The sequence below is a fragment of the Pteropus alecto genome, unplaced genomic scaffold (genome assembly GCF_000325575.1).
Source record: "Pteropus alecto unplaced genomic scaffold, ASM32557v1 scaffold414, whole genome shotgun sequence".
NCBI classification, from domain to species: Eukaryota; Metazoa; Chordata; class Mammalia; order Chiroptera; family Pteropodidae; genus Pteropus; species Pteropus alecto.
The window spans coordinates 983,722-1,010,877 of record NW_006435781.1 but is presented as its reverse complement, the minus strand read 5'-3'; the positions used below and the strand labels follow the sequence as shown (position 1 = coordinate 1,010,877).

Here is a 27,156-nt window from a genome sequence, read left to right as displayed (position 1 = left end):
TTATAATTGGAAAGACAGTTTAGAAAGTTTCCAACAAAAGAATGAGAGAATCTGGAACCAACACATCATTGAAGAGAGTGACTATTAAAGAAGAAACCCATCCTCCTGAACACCTGTTTTGCTCTAATAAGAGTGATCTTGAGCTGACTTCCAGAAAGAATGACAGTAATATCTCTGAAGTGGAAGAACACACTAGCCAGCTTGATGGGAACCCACATGGAAAGTGTATGTTAACAGAAGGAACCTAGCATGGGCCAGAAGAAAGCAAGCCTGAGGACACCTATTGCAATTACCCAACTTGCTTTATTGTAAACTGGGGTATGCTGGGTTGAACAGTGTTCCTCACCCCAAATATATGTCCACCTGGAACCTCAGAATATGATCTTATTCAGAAATAAGGTCTTGTAATTAGTTACAAGATCTTGTAATGTAATTAGTTAAGACCAGGTCATACTAAATCAGGATGGGCCATAATAAAATGTCCTTAAAAGAAATCAGACACGCAGGGATATACACACACACAGAGAACACCATATGAAGATGGAGGCAGAGATTGAAGTGATGCGTCTATAAGCCAAGAAGCTTCAAGGATTGCTGGCAACCACCAGAAGCTAGGAATGCACAAGAACATATCCTCCTCTAGAGACTTCAGAGAGAGTATGGCTCCGCTGACACCTTGATTTCAGATCTCTTCCAGCCAGAATTGTGAGGCAATAAATTTCTGTTGTCTTAACCCACCTAGTTTGTGATATTTTGTTATAGTAACCTTAGAAAACTAATTCAAAAGTGTTCTTCACCTGGGTTTCAAGGACCTTCACTGGAGAGTAAACATAGATAATGAGAAAAATATTCTTTATTTGAACCAAACTTTACCTGAAAATAAGCATTTCTTTTGGTTTTTAATGTAGTTGATGAACTACAATAGCATTAACTACAAATGTGACTTTTACTAATAGAAATAATAAATGTTTTTTATATATCATAGTTATAGATTTCTTGAAACATTGTTTATTTTCAACATCTGTAAAAATAAATTCAAAATAAAGATTTAAATGTAAGGTCTGAAACTATAAAACTCCTAGAAGAAAACACAGGGGAAATTTTATGACACTGGTCACTGGTCTTGGCAATGATTTCTTAGATATGACACCAAAAGTGTAGGCAACAAAAGAAAATTAGACAAGTGGGACTACAGCAAACTTAAAAAGCTTCTGCGTAGCAAAGGTAACAGTCAACATATAAATTTTGAGGAGAAAAAAGTACATCTTTTGTTTTATTTTGTTTTGTTTTTCCCATGGCCTTATTAACTCTTAAGTCCCAAATAGATCCTTGCTGACTCTACTTTACAGTAGTCATTTTTTGACAGAGTGGGAAGCTATATAGAGGTAGAGTTCATTATGGACTGAAAGCTTTCAAAAATGCCAAAGACAGAGAGAGAGAGAGAGAGAGAGAGAGATGACTTGATTTCAAAATGGGCAAAGGACTTGAATAGACATTTCTCCAAAAAAGATATACAAATGGCTAACAGGTATATGGGAAGATGCTCAACATCACTAATCATCAGAGTAATGCAAATCAAAACAATAATGAGGTATCTATCACCTCACACCTGTTAGGATGGCTATTATTATTATTTTTTTAAGTATTGGCAAGGGTGTAAAGAAATTGAGATCTCTTTGTACATTGTTGATGGGAATGTAAAATGGTACAGCCCCTATAGAAATTAGTATAGAGGTTCCTCAAAAAATGAAAAATAGAACTAACACATGACCCAGAAATTATACTTCTGGATATATTTAAAGGAAATGAAAACAAGATTATCTTCACTGCCATGTTCATTGCAGCATTAGTTACAAAAGCCAAGATTGAGAAGCAACCTGTGTCCACTGATAGATAAATGGATAATGCAGAAGTGGTACATATATACAATGGAATATTACTCTATCATAAAAATAATGAAATCTTAACATTTGCAGCAGTATAGATGGACCTAGAGATTATGCTAAGTGAAATAAGTCAGACAAAGACAAATACCATGTGATTTCACTTATATGCAGAATCTAAAAAAAATGAACAAACAAAACAGAAACAAACTCATAGATACAGAGAACATTTTAGATGGTTGCCAGGTGGGAGAGGTTTGGGAGGGGTAAAAAAGGGGGAGGGATTAAGAAGTATAAATTGGTAGTTACAAAACAGTCATGAGGATGTAACGTACAGCATGGGGAATATAGTCAATAATATTGTAATAACTATGTATGGTCAGATGGGTACTGGATTTATTGGGGTGATCACTTCGTAAGTTGTATAAATGACTAATCACTGTGTTGTACAGCTGAAACTAATATAATACTGTATGTCAGCTGTAACTGAAAAAAACTATTAAATTTTTTTAAAAAGAGGTTATCTCTCATGTTACATGTTCTTACCATAACAAAAAGAAAACTTCAGTGCTGATTAGAACTGTTTCTAGGTCTTATTGCTTAATGTATTAATAATGAGGCACATATACTATCATATCATAACAGTGAAACTTATTTTTGCAATGATATTTAATTGGTATCTTTTGTAATTCTATGTATTTATATCTGTATTTAAATTATTATTCGAAGGGGTTCATAGGATCTACCACAGGGCTAAAGGGGTCCATAGTAGCATACACAGTTAAGAAGCCCTTCTCTTGTCCCTATATATTATTGATTCTCTGACATTGACCAATCACATAGTAGGGACTCCAAAAATCTTTGATGATCTAAATTGATAGCAAGATGATTCAGGTTCCTTGCAGCTCTAAAATACCACAAACCCATAGATATTCTTCTTGAGTTAAAATTCCACTTTAAAGTATGTACAGCTAAAGAAACTTAATGGCATTTGTATGTTAACCATGCAACCCACATTTTACACAACAGATCTGAGTCCTGACTTCTGGATCTGAACATATGAAACACATATGCATATGTTTCTAACTCTCAATATTCCTCTTGATTCACGCTTAGTTTACTTTATATTTTTCATGTGGATTATAATAAGCAAATAGACTGTTTTAGAGTATTAAGTATTACTTTTAAATGCATGCTTTCATATAGCCTCCTGGATGAGACTCCCATGTAATATGTATGTTGAAATCCTAAGCCTTATTCCTGCAGAACCATGTAATATTTTGTTTCATATCGAAAGGCAGCTTTCCCAAAAAGGTTTTGTAATTATATGGAGTGATAAAATTATATAGAAAGAAATTTCAGAGCACCAGATCAACTGCTTTCCATTAATCACCATAGTAGTAAAAGAAGTGAGAGAATCAACTGGATTTAATTTTTAGAGGTAGATGTATCTGTTCTTTTTGACAAACATAGCTTTTTTTATAACTGGAATCACAAAAGTCATTTTATGTGACTATTGGAAGCACCTAATTGTCATGCTTTTTATGCAAGAAAAAGGTACTATTTAATTTTAAGTGTCAAGACATTTAGTAATACCATGTTTTGAAAGTGTAAGCCTGTGTTGCTGATATATTTTCTTTTAACACTTAAGTAGTTAATATTTGAGATATATTAATTGATGAACATCTTTAAGTTATTCCAGGAGAACTGAAATTCAATGATAAAAATACAGCACATTTTAACTATATTCCAAATATCCACAGGAAAAGACTAAAAGGAGAAACATTTTAAAAGTTGACAGTATTTATTTTTAGTTTAAGAAAAAAAATTATCCAAAACTTGAAGGTGAGACCAAAGGATGATTATATTTGTTTCAAAATAACAGTGGAATGTTATTTAATATGTCCCCCACTCCATATCCTCGAATGGGCTTCTACATTTCCAGAAAAACACAAATCTGTTTGACTCACTGTATACTATTACTTTGAGTACAGTAACTCTATAACTCTATAAAGTTAAATGTCAATTTGTAGAAAACTGATATGATTCAAATGACTTTTCACCCAGTAGAGAATAGAACCCCAAAGGCTATAGGATTTAACAAGTTTTGAATCTAATTTACCAATCTTATTCTAGAATTCTTTTTTTTAACTTAATGATTAAAGAAGCATTTGTTTCGTATATCCTTTTTTGAACCTGTTTTGTCTTACTACTGGCACCCTCAATGTGTGAAATAAAATCCACCATGTATTCAGTATTATTTTCATGACCTATAATACATTTATAATCTGAAAACAAACATTTATTTGAAAACATATATATCATATATGAAAATCTATCTAGCTTCATGATGCCAAATGCATGCAAGATCATTAATACCATACAAAGGAATCTAAGTGACAAAAAACAGTTATAACGGTTATGTAATCAATAGAGTATTTTCTTTTTCTTTTTGGTCAGTAACGAAGTGATGTAAAATAAACCTTAGAAATATGAAACGTGTATGTGTATTGACATGCTTATTGTGAATGTGTTGAGTAAAGCAAGTCAAGGCAGCGAGAGTTAGGTTCATTACACTGCTTTCCCATACTATAGATGAAAAAATAGCAAATATTGGCTAAAAATCAATAACTTCCATGGCCAAGATGCATACTATAATTTAGAAATTGATTCCCTTTGATAGCCTTTCTCCTCAGGCACCATCAAGACAGATATCAATAATTAGTGCTTCAGCTAGGAGGTAGACCACTCTTTTTCACTTGAGTAAACAACAGGGAACACTCCACATTTACTTTAGCTTTGACAGTTGCAAATACTCCCTGTGGTCAAGCACAGATGTTTTCCCCTTTAGAATGAGTGAGTTTTCACCAAGCCATGAGCGGTGCCCAGCCACTAGCAGCGGTGAGGATGTTCAGTCAGAGAGCTACTAAATAATGCTGATTCCACACATTTTATTCCTGTGTGAACATTTGGAAAGAGGGAGGGGTTCTAACAGCTGCATATCAGAAGCCTCTGCAGCTCCTACTCAAAAATATATCCCACTACACCTACCTATTCCACAATTATACAGTTACCCGAATCTTGAGTTTCTTTTTTAAATAGAAAAGCCTGGAGGAGACTTAAGGCAGTTTACGCTTTTAAGTCTTTTCCTAGATCAGAACACCGTCATCCGTAAATTCCGTAGTTTTGACTTGGGATGAAAGAAAAGAAAAAAACTGGGAATGATGTGATCCTAGGAAAGAGAGGCAAGTCCCTAATCCTTTCTCCATTCCTCCACACCCAATCAGCTTTTCTGATAAGTTGCTATAATGAAAATCACTTATTCAGTCTCCTACAATATGTTTCCTGATTATAAAATCACCTGGGGCCTTAATAAGTAGGACTTCATTCAAACTAAGCAAATTAGACTTTCCAGAGCAGCACTAATAGAATCTGAACCACATAAGTAATTTTGAATTTTCAAATAGCCACATTCAAAAAGGAAAAAGGAACAGTTTGATTTACTTTAAATAATATATTTTATTTAATCCAATATGACAAAATGTTACCATTTTAACATGTAATGAGATAGTTTACTTCCTTTTTTGTTCTTACTAATTCTTCAAAACCCAGTGTATGTTTTATACTCACAGTTCATCTCGATTTGGACTGTCCACATTTCAAGAGCTCAGTATCTATCCCATGTGGCTACTGAAATGGGCATTGCAGCTCTGGAGAGAGACGTGATATTGTGATTTTTATGATCAGGCTACTTTGGAAAATACTTCTCTGTTTGGAGGAGACCCTAGAACCCAACCCATGAATATCTCTCTCCTACTAACAAAGCTTGGATTAATGTAGTGTTGATGTAATGCTGTTAGAATTTAGAAGATACACAAGAACTTTAGCATTCACATAAATATGACACTTCAAAGTGAGGCAGATCACTGGAATTTTAAAAATATCGCTCATGGTAAAATACTTTATTCTATTATTGCGCAGATGTACCGTCAGTGACTATATCACTGCCTCAGTCTGGGGTTTCCTTTTAAGAGTGGAACTATTTGCAAATTCTAAAAAACTTTACCAAGAAGGTGATATTTGGATTACCTCCTGAAAAGTTCCTTAACTCTCTAGAATTTGGATTTAAATACAAATAATGTGGAGAGCCAGAGGAGAGAAAAAACAAACAGGGGGACCATTTTATAAACTATATAAGTGTCTAACTAGTGTACTGTATACTAGAAACTAATAAAAAAAATACTTATGTAAAACAAACAAAAAAATAATTCTTATTTCATTGGGTTATTTGAGAAATAAATGAGAATGAATGAAATGTTGACCATGCAAACAAAGCCAAGTTGTTTAGGGAAGATGCTAAATGAAACTTTCTAACTCCCATTACAGTTCCAATGTCTTACTTCAGAAGATGACGCTTCATCTCCCACACTCTTTATTCTTCCCTCTCCTCCTCCCATCCTCCTGATGGGCTGCCCTGCCTCATAGCCCTTGGCATCTTGTTTGTAGCCCTTTCTGATTGTGAGTTGACAGTCATTTATTTCTTTATTTCATTAACAGTTCTGAGAGGTTTGGACTTCACAGTTACCGTCAGCCACAAGGTAGAAATCTCCAAGAAATCCTAAATGATTATTGAAGTGTTGACAGTTATAGCTTATGAGGGACTATATTTCTCAAAGAGGAATCTTTATTTTAAAAGAGGACATTAAAAGACTGGGATATCACTATACAGATCTCCTTTATTTCTTTTTTGAGAATGCACACTAGTTTTCTTTCACCACTGAATCCTTATATCCTGAAATGGTATATATCATACAGTAGGTCCTCTATAAAAACTTATTTAATTTCTATATTGAGGGGAGTGACTGGCAAAATTCAACCAGCTAAGAACCTATGCTGGTAAGCACTCTGCAGTGCTGTCTCCTTTGGCAGCAAGAGCTTAATATATGATTCGGGGAAAGCTGAGAATGATACACAAAATAACATTAGTGTCCTCCCTAGATTTTTAATTAAAATAATGCTGTCTTTTAAAGTAAGACTCCTGAGTACTTTATGGCCACATTAAGTCGATCTTAGTCACATTTGCTACTTTATTTTCAAACAGAAAACACACACACAAAACACCTTCAGACGGATACTGAAGGAGAAACAAACCAGTTAAAATTTGTTTACATTTGGAATGTCTGGAAAGAAAATAAACATAACAAGATCAAAAAACCTGTCGACTATGTACTTTGAATAATGACTCGAAGCTGTACTTTTTCATGCATGCTGAACTGCAGTTTTCCTTTAAAATTTCTCAACAAAATTATAATGTAAAGACCTGGGAGGTACACAAAAAACCATAAGTATCTTAAACAAGTTTATCTTAAAAATTGCAAGTCTTGTCCAGACACTCCTCAGTTTAAATATATTCAGTAACTCAGTTATTTACAGGCTAAAACACAGACTTGTATGTGTATCATATTATATTCTTCACAAGGTGTTCCAAACCAGCCTGTGTTATCACTCTCCACCTGGGATTCTGAGCTCCCTAAGCTATTACCACTCAAAGGTGTTTCCATTCTCCTAACAACCTACATTTTGTGAGGCCACCTGGCCTTTTAACATGTGTTCTCATGGTCAAGGACACTTTCCTCTTCCTAATAAAGCTGCCTACTCATAGTGAGGATTTCTTTGGACTTCCCAAAGCTCAACATCCCCTCCTCTCTGGCCCCATAGGACTTCGTAATTATAATGAATACAGAATTTGAAAAGAATTGTGTTATACCAACTTTGAGATTCATACATCTCTCTCTCTTTGCACAAAACTAACTTCCTTGAATGTTGGAGCTGTCATTGATTCCTCATCCCCTCACACAAAGGCAGACACCTGCCTCTCCCACTGCTATAAGGTCACTGTGCAAAGCATTGTTGGCTCTAGGTTGAAACTTTGGTATACAGCACTATCCTGACGATTGACAAAATATGTTCAATGAGCAAAAGGTTGCTGATATCCACAGCTGTGCAGTGTTAAGGGAAAAGAATTTTGCTTTGAAGGGACCATATGTGTCATGGTGGCTTTTCTTCTAAGGGTATACTGAAAAGGAGGCAACTATTAAACCCTAGGCCTTTCACTGTCAAGGTTTTTTTAGAGAACATCAGCCTTCACTACATACAGCCTAATGCTCGTGTCCTCCAAATGTGGCAGATGCAAACCAAATTCTGCTCTCTTGTCAAAACCCTACTTTTATTTTGAATCAGGGAAAAATAAATGAGTGGCCCTACATCTTCTGTTCCCTCTGGAACATGTATCTTACAGCAATAAAGGACCCTCCTCCAATAAAAAATCTATATCTCAATAGGAGATGAATATGACAATGATAATATAATTTGATGTGCTTCATAAATTATCAAGTGCCTTGTTATGTTATGACTGTTATTGTCATTATTAGCAACCCTAACATTATCGCTCATAAAAAATAACCCCTTCTAATACTCTGATTATGATATACTAGGACTCAAATTATAACCCATTGTAATAAAGATGTCTCATCCTTACTGATAATAACATAAGTTTAATTAGGATTATACTCATCACTAAATAGCATTTTATAGATTATAGAAGTTTTATCTTTATCATGTAATATCCTTAAGGCCTCTTAAGAGGGCTTTGTCTTGTGGAGAGCAGCGAGTATTATTCTCTTTATTAATGTCATCAATACTTATTAGGCAGAGCTTCTATCTATCTATCTATCTATCTATCTTTCTACTAACTTATATACTTAACATCTTTAACTTCTAGCTAACAATTGGTAAACCACATGATATTCAGATCCCAAGGCCTTATTTATTAGCCTTGAGATTTTTGGTAAAATATTTAACCTTTCTGAGTCTTTGTAATAGAGTTATAGGAATGCCTTTTCTACTTATCTTGCTGGGATTTTTTTTGACAATCACATCAGGTAATATCCCTTGTAACCTTTGAAATAGCAAGACGCTAAAATCAACTTTATAAGCTGCTGCAATTAAGTAAATCTATTACATCTTTCTGGGCATGTTTTTGCAAAATTGATTTTATACCATCTTCCCAAATTACACATTTCCTAAATTGGCTTTGCAATTTTTAAACTAAATTCTTCACATATTATTACCTTGTAACACTCAATCAGAAATACTCCCCCCACACACAACTAAAACAAAATATCTATGATATAATATTTCAGTATGTGTCATGAACTCTGATACATTCTATTTTGCTTCACCCGAAACAAATGTTGGTGGTGATCCACAAATTGATTTCATGACACAGTTTGGAAAATACTAGTCCACTAGATTAAAAAACAAAACAAAAACAAAAACCAAACCAAAGTATAACCAATAAAAAAAGGAAATGATATCCTCAACATCATTTCTTGCCATTTCTTTTCATTCAACCATAATCTGACCAAGAGCACCTCTTATCACATCCTAAGCATGTCACAATTTTTCATAACGCTATCACTTTTCAAATGTTTCTTTTTTTTACTTTTTTTTTGGTTGTAACCTTGTCTCACTTATTTCCCTTATCACTTCTTCTTTGAAGCTCTTTCAAATTTTCTAGCTAGTTGTTTATTGCTTTTGTTGTTCCTTTTCTGGCTTCCCTGATGTTGAACAACTTATCTCTTTTATATCAGATCGGGGTCCTGAACTCCCGGGCTTCCTACTGGTAGTGTTTGTGGCCTGTTAGGAAGCTGACCATACTGCAGGAGGTGAGCAGCGGGAAAGGAAGTAAAGCTTCGTCTTTATTTGCAGCCGCTTCCCAGCACTAACATCATCGCCTCAGCTCTACCTCAGATCATCAGGCATTAGATTCTCATAGGAGCACTAGTCCTCAGTGCCAAAATGCTTGGGGACTGCTGTCTTAGATGTTATTTTAATTACTTAAATATCTATCTACTGAATATGCCATTCATATTTCAATTGTTTAAATGTCCATCACCTTGGATTCAGTAAACCTCGGATTCTGTGTGAGTAGACTAGAACTGTGTCAGTTTTGACATCCTGAGCACCTAGCATGGGGTCTGACACAGAATAGCTCCCAAGTAAATTTCCTAAAAAAATGTATTGATTTTAAAAGTTAATTTAAATAAAAGGAATCGTCAGGGCTAAATATTTAAACTAGAACTTACTGGTGGTACACCAGTTCTCTAAAATACAGGTAATCCTATGGGTAGATTCATCCCTCGGGTGGGGCAAATAACTAGTGGCCTCCTAAGCCCTATGCATTATGGAGGGGTCAGTGCCATGCACTCCTCTTATCTGAACATCATTAAAATTCAATTTGAAATTTATGTTCCTAACAATATCCCATGAAGACTATGAAAGATTTTAAAAATTTAGTCTCCTTTCGATTAAATAAACTTAGGTGGTTATGTGTTGGTTAAAATGGCCCTGAACACTTTTCTAGGGACAGTCCTGGTTAAGAGAGAAAATTTGCAAATTCCTATGAACTACAGATTGGTAGAGTTTGCTCATTATAGCATATATCTTAAATAAATGTTCATAAGCCTCCATTAAACCACACTATACAGCTTATTATTTTTTTTAACAATTGTGTAGTTTTAAAATTAACGTTATTTCAGCAATCTAATACAAAAGCCATATATTATTAAAAACAAATAGAAATTTAAGGATAAAATGTCTGGAAAATATATTACCTAAAAATAGTAGCAAAATGGAATTTTCGAAAGAAATCCACGTTAATTAGGATTTATAATACAATATAAGCCTGTATTATTAGTTGTAATGCTAGGATTTTGAGAACTATACTGGCACATTAAATTTATTCATTTTCACAGCCTGCAGACATTTTAATGTCTGAGTAGCAATAAGAACAAATTACCTAAAAACTTTTAATAGAATGTAATAAATTAAGACTGAATGGTAATGCAAAAGTGAGTACAACAGGACAAAATTATGAATCTCACATAATGATCCAACAACACTTAAAGTGTGGAAACAACATTGGTATTCTGGAATGTATGACCACAGTTGATCATAATTGTCTCTCTCTTGTCAAATAGAAATTGCACATCAATCTCCAAGCATTGCAAACTGTTCATTATATGCAAATGGTTGTTTGGCAGGCTCTTCAAGGGGACTCAAACTTCTTTACAGAAGAAGCCCAGCTAGAAGAGTTTCTCTGATGACACTAGTTTCCCAATAGAGTTCTCCACTACAGGCAACAGAAACTACCTCTGCCAATGAAGGGATCCATGGTAAGGAAATGGAGAGGTTCACAGGATTGAAGGCAAAATCAAGGAATCAGGCTTGGAACAGGCAGGACTCCATAAGGTTGCTATAGCAAGAGTAGCTTGTTGGTCTTGACTAGGAAATGTCATTAGAATGCATTAGAATGGATGAACTCCAACCCTATCAGTTACTACAAGATTAAAAGTCTCAAGAAAGAATACGATTAGCCAAGCTTAGAACCTATGCTTAGGACCACTGATATAGTGAGAGAAAGGCTCTGGCAGAATGACCTCTAGAACTCTCTTGGACAGAATTCTTGATTTGTTGTTCTACTAAGATTGCTCAGGTACTTAAGAGGAACTGGTGGTACTGTCAGTAAGGAGAAGAGTTGTTATATACTTTTCGAAATGGCTAAATCCACCATGCATTATTTAAATTCTTTTAAAATATGTGACACTTGTTCATTAATAACAAACAAACAAACAAAAACCTCTTTTCTATTCTAATCAAACCCTTCTTTTAATGCACAGAGTTGAATGTTGGCTTAAATCACAAGTCTATTTTTATTTCCTTTTTTTGTTACCATAACTTTCAATTTGTTTTATGAGCATGGCTCTAATCCGTCTCTCTGTTATTTCAAGTTACAAAGAATGTTTAAAGATAGTAAAAAAGACACTTGCATTTTTATTGTAACTGTTTATTACTCTATCTTCTAAAGCAAGAGTTAGCAAACATTTTTCTGTTAAGAGCTACACAGTGTTTTAGGCTTTGCAGGCCATACAGTTTTTGTGGTAACTACTTAACTCTGCCTCTGAAGCAAGAGAGCAGCTATAGACTATTAAATGTGGTTGAGTTTTGATATAACATATACAAAAACGGGCAGCTGGCAGGATTTGACCTCATAAGTTTGCTCTTCTAAAGAATTTAATATTCACAGGATCAATGTATACTATGTATTCTATTAACATTTATTTCATTTCATTGCCAGTACTCTGAGGGATGTCATAGGTGAGATATTTGCTCCTAATAATAACCAGCTCAATGTTCCACAAGAAGTCCTAGATTCTATGGCAGCACTTTAGTCTATTATTTCAGTTTCTCTGAAATATTCCTCTAAATGAGTATGATTAAGTTAAACGAATTCAGTTAAATAAGCTGCATCTAGGACAATGAGGAAAGTAAAAGCTGAAGGACTATAAAGTTATACTAACATTATCTATTGACAAATAAAAAGTAATAGTGAAGCAATAAAGTTTCAAGGGGAAATATGCCATCATATAGATATACATTCACATCAAATAAAGCTACTATTTTTCTTTTAGTTATCCATGTCCCTGAATCTTTCCTCCTTGTTAGTTTTGATTAGAATGTCTTAACACAAATTTATTGCCAGTAAACTTCTGTTAATTATAGCCTCACAAAAGAGCAGGAATTTTAAAATTTGTTAACGATGTTTACAAACAATCCCAGTCTCTGGTTTATACCTATAATTTGGTTACATAGTGGAAGATTTACCATTCTTATAACTGGATACTTCCTATTCGAATTGATGAATAGTACATCCTTAACCAATTTGTCTGTGCACAGGCCTCTTGTACTATAATTTGTCAATTTTATCATCATTCAAAATTTACAACTTATGTCAGAACATTTTCTCACTCTCTTTGTATGACTTGTTCATAGCTAGCTCTTTCCTCATGCCGCCTTTCACAATATTGCTGTCTCCTAGTTTCCAAAGTCATTTTTTCCAATTGGTTTTGGGAATCCCAAAGGCATAATTGAGGAATATCAAGAAGGACTAGGGGATACAAATAAGTGCTGTAGAAAAACCACTCTCACTTCCCCTAGGCTGCTTCCGGAACTTTTCCGGAATATTAACATATTGTCATGTGTTTCTACCTTAATATGCTGAACTCATGAGCCTTTGAGCTTATTAAAAGATATGAGGTTCTTTGCCAACTCTGTATCTCTAGTAGCAAGCAGTGTCTGCCTTGCACACAGCAGGCTCACACTGAATGTTTGCTGAATGGATTCTGATATTTATGATACACTCGAAGGGTAAGAGAATGAAGCCAAAAAATATGAGAATTTCAAATACTCTGTACAAAGAAGAAGAAAAAGCAGCTCAGTGTAAGGGAGACTTTCTTGGACATGAGGTGGAGTAAAAATGGAAGGAATGACAAGTTGGGGATAGTGTGCCTAAGGAAATAATACAATGAAAAGATAATTCTTTCATTTAATTCAATTTTTCATTATAATGAGTTATATGTTTTCTATATGAAGAGACTATTCTAAGTATCGAAGATATATTGGTGACCAAGAAAGACGAGGTTCTTGCAAGGTTGGCAATTCTAGTGGGACATATAGATAATACACATGCAAATATATATTACAATTTTAGCAATTGACAGTGTTATGAAGAAAGTAAAAAGTAAAGCAGGATAATTTGGAGATAAAAAATTAAGACTGCGTGTGTGTGTGTGTGATTTCTTTAAGATAGGAGGTATTAAAAGGCATGTCTAAAAAGATAACATTAGAGCATAGACACATATATAAATAAAGAGAAGCGTACAAAATTCCTGAGAGAGAGAGAAGATTGATACTTAGGGGATAAGGACTGGGGACAGGATAAAACCCTCAGGCAAAGAGAAATAAATGGTTAATGGTAGGAACAGCATTAGAGGAAATATTAAAAGGTATGTGAGAAGAAACAAGATCAGTGTGGCTGAAACATCCTCTCTGCAAAATATTATACTTCATGAAAATTACCTATATTAAGTTTAATCTTATGTTTTATTAAATAATAATTTCTGCCTCACATTGCTTCTATGTTGATGTGAGCACTTTTTTTTTTTTCAATTTGGAATTCGCAATTAGCATGCTTCACTTTTTGGGGTAGATTCTTACTCTCTTGTTAATTTCTTATACTAAGAATGAGGATCCCTTAGGAATGACATGTTTTTCATGAATTTTAAGTAGTTCTTTATTGCTGTGGGTATTACAGTAAGTTATTGTTTTGGTTCTTAGTTCTTTTCAATAATATATGGCAATCTGTCATCTTCTTAAACATGCCATGCTGGACAACAGGACGTTTAGAATGAGCCAGTAGAATTATCCAATATTTTAATATACTTATGCTATGAAAAACACATTTGATGGGCAACAATTTAAAGCCCCTCTCTGAATATTTGCACTGTGCCAAACTCCCAATAAATCTGTTATTTATTACTTCTGAAAAGATGCATAGGGGCCAAGAAGTTGTAGAGGAGTTTCTAAGCAGCAATAACAGGCTAACAATATTTACAAAAGAATGAAGTGCCCAAATGTTTAACTGTATTAAGAGACTGAATTTTCATGCCATTATCAATTAAAACATTGAAAAGCTCATTTGAAGATGTATTTCCATATTTATACATTGCCGTAACCCTAAAGCTAGTGACTAGAGACAAATTCTCTTAGCAGTAAATTTTCATGCTGATTCTCTTATGTGAGTGTATGTCCTCTAGTTACAGAAACCAGGAGAGCTCTGTGACCACCAAATGAAATCTTATGGAATTTTATTACTGCTGGGGAAATACAGAGGGCCAGGAATAACACAAATTATTGTTAACCTTGGGGTCCCAAGGAAGGGCAACAGATGACAGAAATTTTTACTCAAGTGATTTTTCTATCAAAGTTTCTATGAGCATTTGAGTACCAGCAGTGTGACTGTTAAGAAGCCATCAAACTCACCAGACAGCTGGTTAAATCAGCATTGTAAAAACTGACTATATAGAAAACATATCTGTATTCAATTTGGTCTTTTACACCATATGCTTTTTTTACATAGACTTAGATTTAATCCAGTCAGTTATCTTCTATAGCGTCCTTTGAAGGAGTAGATTACCAATGAGGCATAAAAGCATATCCAAATCAAAACACAAAAACTTACTCGGTAGCAGATAGTGTCAGTGACCTACGCACATCCATTCAACACTCTTCATTTCTGGGCAAGTCAGTGGTTTTTCAATGGTGGCACCTGCTGCTTGAGGGCTTTCTGTGCTACAAGCTCCGAAAGTGGAATGAGAAGAATTAAAAAACCTGGATATTTCCATTAAGAGGAAGGGAGCTTTTTCATGGACTCACTTATCTCAAACATTTGGGCAGTAGTTACCTAACTTGAATGTACTCTGTGAATCTAAACTTGTAAGAACTGGGTCCTTTACAAAGTGCTTTAGAATTTTCTTCTATAACAAATAGCCATGGTAAAGCAGAGCTGAAGAGCAGCTAAAATTGTCTTTGATACCCTTAGACTCTACTTTCTTTGCCTTCTCCCCAACTCCAAGACACTGGTGCCCGTTTTTCCCAATTATTTCCTCATCTGATAGATCACAGTAATATTCTCATGCTATATCTACATATGATATGTAATTTTCCATTCTTCATGTAAATTTCCAATTTAAGAAAAGGAAAAGTGTGTTTTGCTTAATTAGAACATGAATCTTAACTATAAGTTTTTTAAGATTTGATGGTGAACATGAACATTGCAATATTACATATTTACTTCATATTGACAAGTATTCTTAATCACAATGAATTAAGATTTATAATTATTATCATTACAAAATAAACAGTTTTTAATTACATTTACTTATAGTAATACATAAATTTATAATGCACATCCACCATGTAATATATATTATGGAGAAGTGAAACACAGTAACATGGAAAGATAAAGTAGAAAACTAACATTAAGAAGGTATTATGCATAAAAACAGCAGTTAACTTGTGTCAAGATAACACATTGCTGTTTCACTCTCTATGTTTGCTAAAAATTCTTGATTTAAAGCCTAAAATGTTTCATCTAAACAATCCCACTTCATTTATTTCTTAAGGTTGATTTCAAATGGCCTTTCTTAACAAAATCTCATGCTTGCTCATGGTAACATTCTTCAGGAAAGTACTGGCAATTTTAAATATGGTTCACTAAACAGCATTATCCTATAATATAAACAGGTTCTAATTTCCATTAATAGCAAGAATATTCCACTCTTAAACACTCAAACTAATGGTGATTTTTTTTTTATCATTTCTACTGCCAACTTCAAGAATTTTGAACCTCATTAAATAACAATCCATATTTTAAAAACTTATTTCTTTCTACTCTAGGAGAACATGTAGACCTAAACATTAGGGCATGTTATGATTTCCACTTTTCTGTTTTCTCTCAAGGTACTTGTTGGCACACCAATTCACTCTGTCAGTATATAAGTTAATATTATTTTCATAACTTTCCTTCATGGTGCTCAGCTTTCCCTTTGAAAACTATCATTAACATTTCTTGTTAGTTGTAAAATAAGTAGTCAGAAGAGTCAGCTATCTGAGGAGAATGTGTTTGGCTGAATTAGAATTTTCCTCAATTCCTAATCCAAGAACTATACTTCGATAAAGTCATAATTCATAAAAATAAAGTTTATGAAATTTCCAGTTTGTTCAATCTTCATTTCAGTTGTTTGGGGACAGTAACCCATTAAATTTTTGTTGTTGTTTGTATAGATAAAGGCTAACACAAAGTGTGTTTAGTTATATTTTATATTTAATGAGTACTTTGTGGAAAATGCAGTTCTAAATTCTTTATGCACATCTCATTTTTATTCTTATTTAAGAGAAGAGAAAGCATAGACATGGAGAGACTTAAGATATTTTCCCAATATTTTGCAGGTATTAAGCCAAAGTTGCCAGATTTGAACCCTCACTTCCTGAATGTGGCTTCTAACCATTTAGCCAACCTTCTACACTCTATTAGAGCCTAATGTGGCATGTCAATATTTTTGTGTGTGATAAAACTTTGCATATGCACTCAATCACTGCTGGTTGAATCACTGTATAAAGAGCTGCATAAATAATTGAATGAATTTATTAACAAATCAATTTTTACTAAAATATGATTGATATTTTCTCATGTAAAAATACATTTTAAAAGGGTTCATCATGGTGGCAAGACATTTTTTGGCATATCTTGAAAAATATTAATTGGTATATTTAATTTTATCATTTGCTTGTGACAGAGAAAAAAAATTGAATTGCATGGACTCAGACCATCTTTCTGGTACTCATAGTCAGTTTATTTTGAATGATAAGACCAAGTGTAAGTAGGACACTGATTTGTCCTTTTTAAAGTTAAAAAGATAAAATGCAGTTTGATAGAAATATATATAGACGAGCTGACAACATGTATATTTTAAAAATGCCATTTCATACCTAGGTTCTTTGCTGATAATTGTACATATCAGGCTTTAAACTCCAGTATAACTCTGTATGTATTTTTTTAGTACATTGGCTACTTGGTTGTAAAGTAACCATTTCTGGTTGATGCCAACAAATAGGTCAGCTGCTAGCAGGCACCATCTACACTCTGTTTCCTATAATAATTTTCTACCAAAATTTAAACTTTCTTTTATTCGTTATTAGTCAACAACGATGCTGATGGTTAACATAGCTGAAATTACCAATGATTCCATTTGTCTTATCAACGGAAGTGACTTAAAATGCCTTTCTGGACTTTTTTTCTGAGACTGACCAGAATGAAAAGATAACCTCAGGCAGCTTATGTGCATGTGTGTGCATGCATATATGCACATGTGCATATGCATGATTTTAGACATTCCTAATCACAAGGAAAAATACCTTAACCCTTTAGAGCACTTGTGATAACATTCAAAGTTCCTTAGTTAGAAGAACTTCCCTGGACATCTATGATTCTCTTTATTATTCCATGTATAAGTTGAGTAAAAAATAAATTAAATAAGGGAGTCTTCTTACAAATTCTCTAATTACAGGAAAAAGTTTTAACACAGTGTTCATCAGTTTCAATTAAACGTTGTCAAGAAGCAAGGATCTTTAGACACAATTAAGGCATTTAAAATTATTATATAGTTGAAAAATTATATAGAAATAAATGTACTAAAAGATTAAATGACATCAAAATCATGTATTTTGAATTTCTGCTTCTAGCCAAGTTTAAGTAACGAGGAACAAATTTAACCTTTTGGCTAGAAACTTTAAAAAATGAACAAAATATATAAAACAATGGTTTTGAAGACATTAGACATCAAGCAATGAAAGACAGTGATGTCTGAGAAATTAGAAAAAAATGAGGTGAGCCCTACAATTGCCCCAAGCTTACTGTCTGGAGAGAGTTCTAGGCTATGACAAAAGATGAACCCTCACAAAGCCAGGAGGTCTCCTTGAGTTGAGAGGATGGAACTGAGACATCAAGGAAGCCAAGGTGACTAGAGTTCACAGGGAAGAGTAGCAGAGAGGAGATCATAGAGCGGGAACACTGGAGACCTGCAGAGAGCTCACAGTTTTCAGTCTACACCAGAGTCCTGATCAGTTCATATATGTGGAAACTACATTTTAAAGAACTAAAAGAACTATACAAAAAGATTAAAGGTAACAATCTCCAGAGCTTATATATAGCTAGTAATAGTGCCTGTTCCTGCCAGCCATAGTGGAAAACCTCATAATTCACAGGGCGTTAGAGAGAATATCCAGAAGGGTTTTGCCTCAGTAGTGGGGCAAAATTAGCCCTAGACTTATGCTGTTCTGCTCACAAAGTATAAAAGAAAGATGCTTAAAATAGTGAATCATTTTCAAGTAAATTAACTCTGTCCCTAAAGGTCAAGAATATTTATCTGTACAAAACTATCAAATATTCAATAAGTTAAAAGTCACAATGTTTGATATTCAATCAAAAATTACCAGTCATCCAAAGAAGCTGGAAAATAGTATGCATAATGAAGAGGAATATTAATTGAGATTGACCCAAAATAGAGATGCTAAAAGTAATAGACAAGAATATTATAACAGCTATTATAACTATATTCCATATTTTCAAGATGGTAGGAGAAAGATTGACACATTGAATAGAGAAATGGAAAGAGTAAAAAGACTCAAATCACATTTCAACGATGTGTTGAATCATACAAAACAAAGTCTGAGGATAAAAATAAACACTAGATGTGACTTAACCACAGAGTAGATATTGCAAAAGTTAGATTATTCAATTTTACAAGAGAAATTATGTGAAATGATTTATAAAGAAAAAGACTGAAAATAAAAAGAACAGAACATCAATGAGTAGTGGGACTGCTTTAAACAGCCTAATATACGTATAATTGGAGTCCCTGAAAAGAGAGAACAGAAAATATTTTTTAAAATAACATCTTAAAACTTCTAAATTTGATAAAAACTATAAACTCACAGATCCAAGAAGCTTAACAGACCTCAAGAACAAGAAACATGAGGAAAACCACACGAAGACACATCATAAACCATTGTTTGATTCCAAAGAAAGTTCCCTAATAAATTTTATGTATGCTAATCTCCACCTGAGAGTTCCCAAGGATGCCAACCTAAAATACGTACCAAAATCCATATCAAAATAACCACCCTCTGTAGAGTAGAATGGATGTATATCTTCTACATCACTTTATTTTTTTTATAATGAGTATATATTATTTTTATAATGCAAATATTAAAATACATAACTACCTTGTGTCAGATACTTTGGAAATGGCAGGAGATTTATACATTTCCCCCCAAAAAACCTTATATGATACTAATATTCCTGCCTTTAAGTCAGAGACCTAGTGATGTTGCATTAGCTCAAAATTTACTTTAATGCTATTATAAAATATATTTTCTGTATGATGGCATATTCAAAGTCCATGAATTCCCTCTATCTCCTATTCTATCTCCCATGCCAATGCTGATGTGTATATAATTTTGGTTGACATACACATAATTATACAAGATTTTTAAATTATTCATTTTTTATATTTACATAGCTTACATATACTTAGGCGTTTAAATACTTACTTTCTTAATATCAAAATGCATATTTGCTATGAAAAATATTTGAGAATGGAGAATTATAAAGGTGAATATGATATTGCTTGTATGAATCCAGCATTTTGAAAAGTCTGAACTATTTAATATATTACTATTTCCTTTGCTTTCATCTGTCTTAATCAGTATTTTCTGGCATTAAAAATTGGCCACGATTCAAATCTACTTGATTGAAAATTGCTACCTGAACAAGTCAAGCTAAAAAAGTTGCAAAAATACTTAAGACGTGGTGTAAATAACACAATATTTCTTAGAACTAAATTGTATATTTTATAAGCTAAATTACAACCTTCGCAATCCAATTTATCTTTATCTACATACTCAAAAGACACAGCAAGATGAAATTAAACTATACACTGGTTATAATCCATATGTTGCATTTCCATTAACATAAACCATAAAAAAGTCAATAAGTACCACCAATTAACTCTACATTGTTTTGGCCTCTGGACTATTGCAGAAGGCATTTTGTCAATAGAATATATAGAAATATTGCTACATCACTACACATTGTCTTTTCCGAAAAGATTTGTAATTTTATCATGATGGATATTTCTAACAACTACGTTATTGCTAAGCATACCACAAGTTCTCCTTCTGGACATGATCCAACAAAAGGCAAAAATATACAATGCCCTAAAGCCACAGGACACCCTGCTTTAAGATGCTTCCCAGGTTCAATTACACTTTGCAGTTCATCAGATAAACCAGTTATATCTAGGCTTACTCTCATCCTGTCACAAAAAATCCACAGCAGTCTTTCAAAATGATCATTATGATGATGTTCTCCTATGTGCAGTAATGGCAACATAAGTCAGGAATTAGAAATTTCCATCATCCTTTATAACCTAAACTTAAAGAAGTTAAACAGTTGTGATATTCTGGTGAAGATAAACACAATTTGAAAAAAGAGATCTCAAAATCTTACCTTAAGATACCACTTGTATTTGGCATGTTCCCAATTCTCAGGAATTTGTGTCTTTTTGAGAAACTGTTCAGCTTCTGTTAGCCATTGATTAAATATCTTCATATCATAATGAAACCGCCGCCATTTTTCAACAGATCTGTCAAATCGCCTAGAGGTAAAAAATATGGATCAAGAAAAACAAATGAATTATATAAGTCATGTTATATGGACATAGAATATTTGATTATATCAACAAAATATTATTTTGAGAGTCTTGCGCATTTGTAGATTTCAATTTCAATTAACAAAAATAATATTGAATAGAAAGGATGAATTAAAATAAAAGTCTGTGATATTTCCCTTTAAAATTGAATACATTTCTTGATTTAAACAAAGATAAAGACAACTATCATAGAGTATTAACATTTTCTTCCCTGTGAGCATATTTATTTTTCTAATTTCAGGAATTTAAAAATATATTAACATCTAATAAATTAAGGATTTTGAAGTTATTCAATTTTGAAATACTTTTGGATCAAAATCAATTTACCTCATAAAGTCTATCAATTTCACTATTACTCTTGATCCAAAAGAATCTATTCATTAAGATCTTCAAGTACCAAGGATGAGTGCTGTAACTTATATTGTAGGCTCAGATATAAGCAATTAACCAACCAACTGACATAATAGTCTAAAACCAGGGGACAAGTGTTGTCTTCCTTTATCTTTCTTGTTATATTGTATCCACTAGCATTTTAAATTGGAATGCTGAAGGAACTTCATATGAATCAGAGCTTTATGTTTACCTTAGACAGTTGCACATTAGAATCACATGGGGTGTTAAAAATAAAAACAAAAACAAAACACTGATTCCTGGCCCCACTCTAGATGAATTAAATCAGTATCTTTGGAGGTGGGATACTGACACTGGTAGGTTTAAAAGAACCCAGGTGATTCCAATGTACAGTCAAGGTGAAAAACACTCTGTAAAATAAGTTTTAAAGTCTTATGGGGCTTCTGATCTGCTGGTTCTCCTGGGAACTCTCCCAACAAACATTTGCTAGCACTAAAACAAAAGCTGTCCTGAAGATTCCTGGCTGTGGGGCTGCCTCAGAGCATAGTAGTCTGCCAAAGTTCTGAGTTCTACTCTTGAGATGCAACGGACTATAGTTTTGAATATCTTCTCAGATCTGTACCTTCATTTAGAAACTTTAAATAATTTAAAAACTTAAATAAAGCCACAACTCCCTACCATTTTACTGAGAAGGGAATGGAATTCACATTTATTAAAGTTACTATGAACCAGGCACTGGGCTCTGTGATTTTACATATCCGATTTCACTGACTCCTACGACACCTGCTGTGACTTAACAATTATTATTTCTATTTTCCCCCGGACAAAAATGAGAGGGTGAGCAACTTGCCAAAATCTAAATAGGTATTAAATGGCTGAGAGGGGTTTCAGTGGATCTCTCTGGTTTCAGTGGTACCTTTCACCATCTTATATAGTCTTAGCTGGGATTTCTTTTTTCAAGATGACGTCTTGCCTTACCAGATAAACAATTCAAAGTGATAGCTGTAGTGTTTTTTCCTTATTTTTCTTCATTATTATTTCTTCCAAATATTTAATTATGTATCTACATGTACATTGTATTCTATCAGACATTGCATTTAATGATTATATTTATTACTGTAAAAATATTTAAAAGACTATTTTGTTAGCACAAAAAAATGTAACCAATGATAACATAAAGAGGTAATCTCTAATTATAGCTAGTTTAAAAATAAGAATTTTGTCTTTAATAATTAATGGCACTCGAGTTAATCAAATATCCATCAGCCACAAAAGGATCTTAGAAATACTTTACATGTTGAATAATAATCTTGTTTTCATATATTTTTAGTGGTATCTAACACACAATGACTTACAGATACAGCTTAAGAATTTATTCCCTTAAAAAAAAAAAACTAAATATTGCCTATGTCTTTTAGGCACTTGGGTCATTGGAGTAAAAGAATTGTTAAATGAGAATCTAAAAAACAATGAGGCATAGTTGGCATTGTTCTATCTTAGTGAGACTATAATTGATTTTAATTTTCATTATATATTTTTCTATGTTGTTTAGGTTTTTTTTACAATGTACATTTTATACTTTGATATTTAGAAAAATACAGTAATTTAAAAATAATTTTAAAAGGCAGTGTCTCATGGTAACAACTATCACTTCCAACCCTCCTCCCTCTACCATAGTTTGAGAAGAAGGTAGAAGCTAGCCAGATCACATAGAAGCTGTAGTTTGGTCACAATTTGCCATTCCACCTTTGCAGCAATCCCCTTCTTATTTTGCTTTTTTTCCTGCCCAATCACTAGAACTGTCCTATTGCCAACTCTTTCAGCTACTGGGAGGTGATTGTTTTTCCAACATTTGTTCTATTAGTACTCACTCTTCTTCCAGGCTGCTGCACAGCCATATCCCTCTGCCACTCACCAGCCCTGCCAATTACCATCTTCCAAATTCCACAAAACCTCCTGCCCCCACCCCACCCCCACCCCATCCTCTTCCTCTTTACAGATTATCTTCTCTCTAAACTCTCCAGAGAAGAAATCCACAAAGGCCTAAATGATTGATGATGGTACCCCTACGTCTGCAAGACAGAGCTAGAGAGAGGAGTAAAAGGAAAACAGGCTGAGGCCTAGGGTTTACTATTTACATCCTTGTTTCAGGCACGCAAAAATGAGACAGGATGGGCTTGCCCCCCACAAAGGACTGACTACCTGCCATTCCCCCACACCTTGCTACTTCCTCAGAACTCTGTGACTTTGCTCATTAGTCTCATATTCCTGAAATGCTCACTTTCCCTTTTGCTCCCTTTCTCCTACTCCTGCAATCCAAACAAACCTTTGCATACTTAAAGACTTGATCTGTTGCTTTCAGTTTTATATCCCACTAAAGCAACAAGTGAATAAGACAAACAGACAAAAACTCATAGACAGACAACAGTTCAGTGATTACCAGAGGGAAAGGGGGTTAGAAGTGATAGGTAAGGGTAAAGAGGATCAAATATATGGTGATGGAAGATATGACTTTGAGTGGTGGACACACAATGCAATATACACGACATATTATTAAATTTTACACTTGAAACCTATATAATTTTATTAACCAATGACACCCCAATAAATTTAATAAAAAAAGACTTGATCTGAACTACTTGCACTGTCACTTTATAAATATCTAAATGCAGAGTATTCAGTATAGCTTGTAACTGCTAAAACTTTAAAAACTATAAAGTTGATTCAATTTTATTATTAAAATAATTTTAAAATGAGTAACTCTACTCAAATAAAATATTAAAGGATAAAATCATGCATTTTTACATGTGGTGACATTGAATGTGAATAATATTTTAAACTCCCCTACAAGCATTACATAAAATTTTAAAATACACTTTTCAGTTTTAATATGCATTGTTAACAGCAAAGGTCTAAATCTATTCTTGAATTCACTATGTAAAATTTCATATTTTATCATGATTATTTATAAACAAACTCTTTTCCACCAATGAAAACAATATATATAAATTTTGCTCGTTTTACAATGTTACATTTAAATTTAATCTTTACTAAATCACTAAGCTCCCTAAATCCCTTCTATGCCATTAATTGGACTGTCCATGATTGAAGAAAAAGGAAGCAATAATTAGAAACACATAGAGATATTAAAAATGGCATTCAAGGAAATAAATATAAGTTTTACCCTCTATATTATTACTAGGGGAAAAAAGTTGTTGCTTTTTTCTCTGGCAATGAGGAAATATAGACCTAAGTAAATAAAGGACAAAAAATGTCAGCATAAACATATGGATAATAATAAATCAAGTGATTTTAAAATTTTGCAAATATTAAAATTCTCATTCACTATGCAAGCAGTATTTAAAATTACACTGCAGTTTCATTTATGTGCAGCATAACTTATTTCCTGCTGTTCTAAATCAAGTTAGATTATTCTTGAGCATAAATTACATTTAGAGAGTAATTTAGGTACTTTGGGACATACTTTAACACTTTCAGGCCGTCAAGGTACTGCTCAATTCCATAAAATAGATTTAAATAAATAACACCCCAGTAGCCTTCTGACATATCCATTGTGGCTTTACACTTAGGTCTGCAAACTCAGCATTGGGCTGCTGGTTATTTCCTCCTAGATATTTCATCTTTGATGTGGTGAGTGGGAGGGATCTTGGCTAGAGTCTCTTGGTCCAAACTGTAGGTGCTGGTAAACAAAAGGTAAATTAGTTATTTACCCCAAACCATAGTACCTTGCTCCCCTCCCCAACCACCCCTGATCTCTGCTTCTCTAGTAATAACATTATTTCATAAAACCTAACTAGTAGTTATGAAGTATTTTCTACAGAATCTCTTTCACTCTAGAGCTTTCCCATGGTTCCAATCCTCCTCACTTCTCTCCCATCCCTTTTAGTTTTTATTCCTAAGACACTGCTCCAGATTTCCAGGCTAAAGTCTTTAATCTCATATACCAAGCTCAGATCCACATATGTATACTTAGACTCCATTCCAGCTGTCTGACTTTCTTATTGCAACCATGCCCTGGACACAAGCTTATTCCTGAACTTATGACTTTGCCTCTTCAGGCCAGCAGAGCACAGTGGTCAGACTGCCTGGGTTGGAATCCTGCCTCCATTTATTGTGTGACCTTGGGTAATAAGTGATCACTCTGAACAGTGATTATAAAAGTAGTATCTACCTCCTTCGATTATATGTGAGAGTTACATGAATGAATATATCTAAATTTCTTACACTAGTATCTGTCAGTGTTCAACAAATACAAGTACTAGTTTTTGGTATTATTCTACCGCTATTTGGTTTACATTTTCAAACGCAAATAAAAGCACCAATGTAGAATCCAAGCCACATCAATGTCTCACTGGTGGAGATCATACAATTAAAAAATGATTTTGGGAAACATGATGGAGTGACAGATGTCCCCAGATCCTTCTCCTTGAAACAACAATAAGCTGAACATCTAAACCTCAACAAAAAACATCCAAACTGCACAACAGTACGTCTGAATGTGGGATCTGTGCATAAGAACTACCACAGGTCAGAACCCTAGGTGTTGGGAGGAGAACTGGGAGAAATAAAGAAGCTGCCTCTCGCAGCCACCAGAGCTACCGGTAGGAGGAGAGGAAGGGAAGAAGGAGCTGTGAGTTCCTTGAACAGCCCTCCCTGGGAAAGCTGTGAGCTCCTTGTGGCTGGCCAGTGGCAGGTCCCAGTCATCAGAGCAGAAGGCAGAGAAGCAAGACAGCAGAAAAATAAGTTTTTTACCAGCTGCAGTTGCAAAGTTGAGGCTGAGCCACAGCCCCTAAGTCCCAACCCAGAGGGCCCCTCCTCTCATACCCTTTAAGACCCATCACCATAGAGCCCCAGGGGAGTCTGAGCAAACACTACCGAAACTGTTGCTAACACTGACAGGGGTTGAAACTGAGGGATATGAGCATGATTAAATATCTATCAGAAAATAAAAAGGCATTTTTAAGGCTTTATATAAAGCAGGGTTCCAAGAGTCTTAGATGCCATCTACTGGAATCCAAAAGAAAAGTGCCTTCTTTGCAACAGGCTAAAGAGAGACCTTTATATAATAAATCTTATTTCTGGAAAAACAGAAGAATATACTCTCATTAATGCCCAGGCGAAAAATAGTCCATTAAACACCATGAACAACCAAAGTGACAAGGCATCTCAGAAAGAAAGAGAAAAATATCCAGAAAATAAGCTTATAGACATATATGCAACTTAAATGACAGAGAATTCAGGATGGTACTTCTAAAAAAACTCAATGAGATTCGAAATGAGTCATATCAACAATTTCAGGAATTGAAAAACACCTAGATAAACAGAGTAAAGAGATGCAAACCCTCAAAAAAAAAACCCAATAGAACTTCCGAAGATGAACACACTGCAAGAGTTGAAAAATGAAATAGCAAGCTTGGGAAACAGAGTCGACCAAATGGATGAAAAGATCACTGATATTGAAAACAGAAATCTAGAAATAGATCAAAAGAAAGAAGAGAGAAATCAAAGAATGAAAAATAATGAAAGAAAAATACAAGAACAAGCTGATACCATCAGGAGAGGAAACAAGAATAATGGGCATTCTCAAAGGGGAGGGAAAAAAACAGGGATTAGAAAGCATTTTCGGACAAATAGTTGACAAAACTTTCTCAAATCTAAGGACTGATCTG

At 33.9% G+C, this 27,156-nt stretch overlaps 1 protein-coding gene across 1 annotated transcript in view; it reads right to left on the bottom strand.

Annotated features, from left to right (window-relative positions):
* Positions 1 to 27,156, bottom strand: part of DMD (dystrophin) — a 1,580,480-nt gene that overhangs the window by 1,005,360 nt on the left and 547,964 nt on the right. The window contains exon 43 of the mRNA XM_006911463.3: positions 20,914 to 21,061. Coding sequence (XP_006911525.1) covers positions 20,914 to 21,061 — 148 coding nt within the window. The remainder of the gene's footprint in view (positions 1 to 20,913; positions 21,062 to 27,156) is intronic.